Source organism: Capsicum annuum, unplaced genomic scaffold (assembly GCF_002878395.1).
Source record: "Capsicum annuum cultivar UCD-10X-F1 unplaced genomic scaffold, UCD10Xv1.1 ctg21338, whole genome shotgun sequence".
In the NCBI taxonomy this organism is placed as follows: Eukaryota; Viridiplantae; Streptophyta; class Magnoliopsida; order Solanales; family Solanaceae; genus Capsicum; species Capsicum annuum.
In genome coordinates, this window is record NW_025827265.1 from 1 (window position 1) to 8,297 (window position 8,297).

General features: G+C 29.9%; 1 protein-coding gene across 1 annotated transcript; it reads right to left on the minus strand.

Annotated features, from left to right (window-relative positions):
• Window positions 1-7,260: 7,260 nt before the first annotated feature.
• On the minus strand, window positions 7,261-8,181 carry LOC124890643. The gene is made up of 3 exons (XM_047402432.1): window positions 7,888-8,181; window positions 7,579-7,752; window positions 7,261-7,470 (listed from the first exon to the last, which is right to left on the minus strand). The coding sequence occupies exons 1-3, from the start codon at window positions 8,179-8,181 to the stop codon at window positions 7,261-7,263; spliced, it is 678 nt and encodes a 225-aa protein (XP_047258388.1).
• Between the last annotated feature and the right edge of the window lie 116 nt (window positions 8,182-8,297).

An 8,297-nucleotide genomic window follows, 5' to 3' on the forward strand; every position in this document is an offset into this window, starting at 1 on the left:
ATTTTTAAAAATATTTTAAAATTTTTAAAAGTATTTTTAAATTAAAAAAATGGAGGGAAAAAAGCCTTTTTTATTATTTTAAATTTTTAAAAAAATATTTTTAAATAATTTAAAATATTTTAAAATTTTAAAAAGATGGAGGAAAAAAAAGACCCTTTTTATTTTTTTAAAAAAAATTAATATTTTTTATTTTTTTAATTATTTTAATATAAAATTGACCACCAGTCGCACCCTAGGCGAGTGGCTACACTCTCTTTGTCCTGATCACCATGACCTTGCCTATGTGGTTAAACGGTGCAAAGTGTTGTTTTTTGATGGGTTCAATGGTCCATATGACAAACATGTAAGTAGAAAATCCAACTTACAAAACAGACATAGTACATGGGTCCAGAAGGTCATTTTGCCTATCCACCACTTTGCTAACTTTTACTACTAAAATTAAAAAAATTAAATGAATAATTTGTTAATCTCTAATCCACTACCTAATTAAATACTTTCTCCGTCCCAAATTGAGGTGGCACATTGATTAACAAAAAAATAATTAATATCATTTCTAGTTTACCCTAGTACCCTTATTAAATCATATTTATATTTTAATTTGAAAAAAATAATAATTAATGCAAAGGGTAAAAATGAAAAAAAAAACACTTGTCTCTTCTTGATTAATGAAAAGAGACGAGTAAAATGAGATCTCAAATTAGAAAATTTGAGAAAGGTAATTTCAGACGGAGAGAGTAAGTGTACAACTTCTCAACCATATTAGTTATAACGCACCGATATAATACAATTTTAAGTGTTAACCCCAAAAAATAATAATACAAGTGTGATTTGTTAACTTCTATTCGTTGCCAAATTGGTAAATATAATACTACTATTTTAATAAAATTCACTATAGCCCACCACTATTTGTAATTAAATTAATATGATTGCTAATGATATTTTTAATGCTTAATACTTGTTCTAATTGAATATTTTTCACTTTTTTGTATTTATGGTGAACTTAACTCTAGCGATATTAGTACCTATTTTGTATGAAACTATTTATCTATTAATGTAATTATAATGATTAGTAGCATATATTTTACGTAATGATAAGCTCGACATATATATTAATATTATTCTCGAAGGTTAAAAACAACAAGTTCAGTTTAATAAGAAAATGAAAGTGTCGTAAACTGCTGTCACGACCCAAACTAACGGACCGTGCAGGCACCTACACTATTCTGAGCAGTTAGGAGAACTCTTATTACCCAACTAAAAATATGCGGAGGATTTCTATTTTAAGAGAATACTGGATTAAATATAATAAGATAAATTAAATGTCAATAACTAAACTTTTTCAAAAAAAAAAAAAAAAAAACTTACAAACGTCCTTCACTATCCCAAGACTTGGTCAAACATGTACAGGAGCTATCTACTACAGCATAGACTGATAATAAAATAAATAATACATAATACAAAGACTCTAACATTTTTTGGGAATAAAGTGCAGAAGTTGGTGCTGAATATCGTCATCTATCTAGTAACTGCAAACTAACCTACATTCAATCTACATTCCAAGAAGGAATATTAAATAGTAGGGTCCGTACAACCACACGTACTGGTAGGCATCATCGGTCGACCGTGTTAGTTCATATAATCATCAAAATAGAATTAAGAAAAATAAATCATTACATTTTGAATGAAATATATTCAGCTAAGGTTGTAATAACATCAATATTTTTCCTATATAACTTACATCATCCAACTATTCTTCCAACTCCATCGGTATTATATTCACTGCTAACATATTCTAGCTTCATTAATTCACACAATCAATCACAATCCAACGCTAATACATCACTATTTCTCTTTATTCACCTTATCTTTTTCATTACTCATATTCACAGGATCAAACTCGTAATCATAAACAACCCACACTGAACTCTCGGGCTAATAACCAAATGCTCTTTTATAATATTAAAAAATGATAACTAGTCATTCTGGAAAACTACGATTAAAACACGTATAAATGAAGCAAGTCAACCAATATATAAGTAAGTACAAAGTTTCACTTTTTCGAATATAGATAACACAATCAAATACCCAATAAATCAATAATATAATAATAACAAATCAAAGAGTGCTCACAAACAAACGACATAACCATCAAGAGCATCAACCATATTGTAAACATCCGCAGACTCAACACAAATATGTACACACAAGCTATGGGACTTATTTTTGCCAAAATAGTCATGACCTGCAGAGAACAATTTGTGTTCATGTACCGCACCAACGTGGTACCCGATCCAACATAAATATAAACCTACCGGCGTGGTATCCGATCAAACATAAATATAAATGTACCGGTGTGGTACCTGATTCAATATAAATATAAACGTACCGGCGTGGTATCCGATCTAACATAAATATAAATGTACCGGTGTGATACCCGATCCAACATAAATATAAATCAGTATTGTAAAAATCAATTTACACAACCTCACAGCATACAACACAATGTATCAAGTTTACAAGTACACTTAAAATCATAGGACAATTCCATCAAGTAAATTTTTAATAATCATTTACACACGCATCAACAATTTCAAGCGCATCCGAATACCAATCAACAAGTCATTCATAACATTACTTTAAGTAGTTATTATTATCAAACAAGCCACTCGTATGCACAATTCAATAAATCATCATTATCACCAATTTAGCTTCTCATGGGCACCAATAGATATAGTATTTTTATCAATATCAAAACAAAAATTTCATAAAATAAATCACAATTTAATTCTTACGCATACAAGTCACTATTAGAGTGTTAATTACTCATAATTATAAAAAAATTATCATTATCTTCTTAGATACCGCAACTTGGGTTTTAACATCACCACCTATAACTAGTACATTCACGTGTATCATTATCCTCTACCTCTTTCCACATAATACAATCATCACACTAATTCAAGTCATTTATCCCTTAGATATTACTATGCTCATCAATGCTTGATCCTGTCATGATTCTCTTTATCATATTGTTACACCATACATACAACTTAATATCATTATAACTCAACTAGGTTTATCACTAAAGCAACTAAGAATTATCATCTGCGCATACTTCATTACAACAATAATATAGCTAGTATCACATGATTAATCAATGATATAGTTTTCGGGATTAACGTTAAGTTCTTGTATCTTTATTCACCTCAACTCCATGCCCTCTGGCCTAGACATGTTTTCTCCCATCAATTCTAAATTATGAAAATATAAAATAACACAATCTTCAACTCATTAAACCTAATCTACCAGGACGCCAAGCTTTTGAATGAAGCAAGCCGCAATAAGAATGCTATTTCTTTTCCTTCATGCCTGGGAAAAATCATCCATCTAAAAATCAAGCAATAATAAGAGTAATTAAACAATTACTTTTTAAACAAATATCTTGATGATTCAAATTCGCTAGTTCAATCCTTAATTCAAGGTCTATATCATTCTCCAATGCTAGTTAGGCATTAATTAGCTCTTTCAAGTTTAACCCATCTCCATTAATAGAGTTTTTATACTAAAGGTCTCATCTTTATGGAATTCAAGGTTCCTAACCATTAAAATTCATAATCTAGTTTATAAAATTCATGTTAGGAATCTTTAATTTATAGTTTAGAATCAACTTTAGTTCATATTAAAAACACTCATGAGTATTTGACAAAAGAATTTCACCATTAAATGTCTTTCTAAAGATGGTAAGATATTGAAGAATTAAAAGACGAAGAAAATTATATAACTTATTTTCATTGTTGTAAATTGCAAATAGTGGACTTCGGTTTGATCATTCGTCTTTTCAGATTATAAATACAATAAAAAAGTTTAACTAAGTATGACAACTTATCGCGAATTAAAAATAAAAAATATTTGAGGCGTACAATTTTATTATTTACACACTCAATGATGACATAATGTTCAACAATGACACTCCATCCATTTCGTTTTAGGTATCATTATTTCTTTTTTGTTTCGTTTTAAAAAGAATATCATATTTATTTTTTTATTAATTTAAAAACATAATTTTATTTTTATTCTTATTGAATCCACTAACAAGGTCCCCTTAATTAAGATAATAGTTATACATTTCTTAATAAAAAGTAATTCGGTAAATATCACTAATTTTTTAATTTTTTTTTTTTTAAATTTCATGTCCGATCAAAGTATTCACATAAATGTAATGGAGGAAGTAGATACTTCACACAGTATGTAACAAACTAAGGGCCCGTTTGACCATGATTTTTTTTTTCTTTTTTTCAGAAAATTTTTCTGGAGTTGAAAATCATGATGTTTGGCCAAGAAAATTCGGAAAACAATTCCGAAATTTTTTTTCGAGAAGGGAAAACAAGTTTTTGTTGTTTTCCAGTATTCCAACTCCAATTCTAACTTTTATTATTATTACATATAACTCCAATCTTTTAAATTTTTACAAAAAACTTCCCTTATAACATTACTTTTTCAATATTACATATATAGCAGTTTTAAAGAATAAGATAATTATAATTTCAAACTTAATGCTATCTTAATTAACATATATCTCCTTTTCTCTCTCGTCATTATTTTTCTTCCTTATTTAAGATATTATTTTACTGCTAATGATCTTAATTACTATAATATAATAATAATAATAATTTTTCTGTTGTGATACATATGTTTAAGAAATTAAAGTCGTTTAATTAATAATGGATAATCATTTTTTATATTTATGAAGTTAATAAAGTTGTAACAAATTAGTTTATCACGGCCACAAATTATTCTTATTTTTAGTTTGATTATATATATTATATTGTGTACATATTTATTATACTACTCAAAAATAAATAATTTATACCATATATATGCTAAAAATATAAATCGGTGATACATATTTTTCATAAAAAAATATGTTCAATTTAATAAATTTATCCTTAAATTTTAACTGCTATCTTTATATACCATAATACTTGACATCTTTATACATAAAATATTATATTTATATCCATAAATATATAAAGTATTATATTTATAGCAGAAATATACAAAATATGTTACATACAAAGTTTATACCATGTATATACCATATACGCACATATATAAATATCAAATTATTAAGATGACTGATGATGGCGGGGCGGGTGGGTGGGAATGTATGTGAAAAAATATTTTTTAATATATATATTTAAGAAATTATTTTTAAAAAATAATTTTCTTGCGTGGCTCTGACGTGACAGTGACGTGGTGCTGATTTGTCGGCGTGTGTGCACACTCTTCATTGTGAGAGTGGTATTCAATTTTAAAGGGTTAAATTAATACACTTTAAAAACATTAAAGGATAAATAAATAAAAATTAAATTTAAGTGTTAAAGTGAGTTGGGAGGATAAGTTAACAAGAAAAAAAATGTCTTTTTCTCTTTAAACTTTTTAACTTTTCCTGTCCCAATGCATCAAATGATTATTATTTTATTTCATTTTAAGAATGAAATACGAGTTTTAAGATTAATAATTTTTGAATAACTATCAAACCATCCCTTCATGAAACAAGAGTAAAACTTTTAGAGTATAAATGGCTCAGTGACCCTTGTACTATCTCAATTTTGTAAAGGGATTATTTCTACTTATATGTTTATCATTTGAATCTTTAAATTCACTAAAAATTAATATTTTAAACTCCTTAACCATTGATCAGACCTATGTAATATTAAAATGGCTAAGTAGAACGAGGCGCGTGCTAGGGTGTGAGTAAGAGTTAATTTTTGATCAATTTTAAATTAAAATAATTAAAAAAAATAAAAAGGCAGTCAATTTTTTCCATTTTTTTTAATTTAAAAAATTAAATTATTTTAAAATAAAAAAGGCCACCCCGCACAACCACACCCACCCCATCCCCCACGCTCGTCCAACCCCCTTCTCCGTCCGGCCGCCCTCACCCTCGTCCAGCCCCCTCGCACATTCAGCCACCCCCACCCCACCCCTCACTCCTGTCCATCCCCCTCCCCCACCCCAGCCTCGTCCCGCACCCTCCACCCTTTACTTTTTATTTTATTTTAAAAAAATTTCCTCTCAATTTAAATCTTTTCATTTTTTTTTATTAAAGTTTAATTTGAAATCTTTTCATATTTTGGGGGATTAAATTGAAAGTGAGTGACAGTGAATATTGAAAAATTAATGAATTTTGTGAATAAACTTGAAAAAAACTTAATATTTATGTGAATTTGTTAAAGATATTCAAATTTAAAATAAAAAATTCATTATATTTGTATATATGAATTTATAGTTAAAAATTTAAATTAATTGGAGAAGAATTTTAATTATTTAGAATGAATTTGATATTTAATTTGTGAGCAAATATAAAAGTATGATTATTTAAATTTTTCTATAATTTATATTTTCTTTATTTAATTAAATTTATTTTAATATTAAATTTCTTATATATTATTTAAAAAATGACATGAAATTTAATGTAATACCTAAAAATGATATGAAAGCTAATATGACAAATGTGAAAGCTAACGTGGAGCGAATGTGTTACACTAAAAAAAAAGAATTTAAAATATTACTTTTTAGTGAATTTAAGAATTCAAATGAAAAATACGTAAATAAGAGCATCTACTTTATAAAATGGATATAATAGAAGGTCCAATGAGCAATTTTGCTTTTATTATAATGAAGATATATTGAAACTAGTAAATAATGCAACATAATTTTGTGAGTAGAAGGTAGCCGTTGGTGTCAGATCAGCGTGGGTGGCTTAATAAGAAAGTAAAATCTTCATCGATTTGTTGCTTTCAAACGTCTTGAAAAAGTTGACAACACAATTAATCACTGTTGAAGGAGGGTTTTGCCTTTTATGTAATGGTTCGTTCAAAACAAGAATCATCCACAATATAACAACAATAACATACCTAGCGTATTCCCATCTAGTGGGATCTGGAGAGGGTAGAGTGTACGCAATCCATATCATTACCTCAGGTGAAGTAGAGAGGTTGTTTCCGATAGACCCCCAGCATAGAATCATTCACAATATAACAAACACAATACATAAATGCAATAAACTTGTACAACATGAAAAATATACTAACAACGTTAGCCACAGAACAATACTAAAACTATACATCTGAAATCATAGACAACACTCAACATCTATGTAATACCCCATATTTTCGTGCTAGAATTCAAACCGTCGTTCCTACGCGTCTAAGCTCTAATCACCTTCCTTCAATATTTCTTCAGTCTACCTCTCCTCTACCTAAAGTCATCTGTAGCCAATGTCTCACACCTCCACACTGGCGCATCAGCACCCCTCCTCATCATGTGCCTGAACCAATATAACCTTACTTTTTGCATCTTATCCTCCACCAAAACCAAACCCACATTTTCTGGAATAGTCTCATTCCTCACCCTATCCTTCCTGATCTGACCACACAGCCACCGCAACATCATCATCTTCGCCACCTTTAATTTTTGCACATGAGATTTCTTAACTGGCTAACACTCAGCTCCATACAACATAGCCGGTCAGACTGCCACTCTGTAGAACTTTTCTTTAAGCTTTGGAAGCACCTTCTTATCACGTAAAACTCCCGTATCAAGCCTCCATTTCAACCACCCTGCCCCAATACTATGCGTGAAATTTTTGTCAATCTTACCATCGCCCTGAATTATAGACCCTAAATACTTGAAACTTTCCTTCTTCTGAATAGCCTGAGAATCCAGCTTCACAACCACATCAGTCTCCTGCGACACAACACTAAACTTACACTCCAAGTACTCCGTCTTGGTCCTGTTCAACCGAAAACCTTTAGATTCCAGGATTAGTCTCCAAATCTCTAACTTATCATTAACTCATCCCTGAGTCTCATCGATCAATACCACATCATCTGCAAATAATATACACCAGAGTACCCCTCCCTGAATATGCCACGTCAACGCATCCGTCACCAAGGCAAATAAAAAAGGGCTAAGAGTCGATCTTTGATGCAAACCTATCAAAATCGAAAAGTGCTCAGAATCTCCACCTAACGTTTTAACACGAATCTTCGCGTCATCATACATGTCCTGAATCGACTTAATGTAAGCCACAGACACCCTACTAGCCTCCAAACACCTCCACAAAATCTTCTTGGACACTCCATCATATGCCTTCTCACGAACAATAAACACCATATGCAAGTCGTTCTTCCTCTCCCGAAATTGCTCCACTAATCTCCTCACAAGGTGAATGATCTTAGTAGTTGTAACACCCCGTACTTAATTGCGTGCATTAGTCATTGTTATATGTG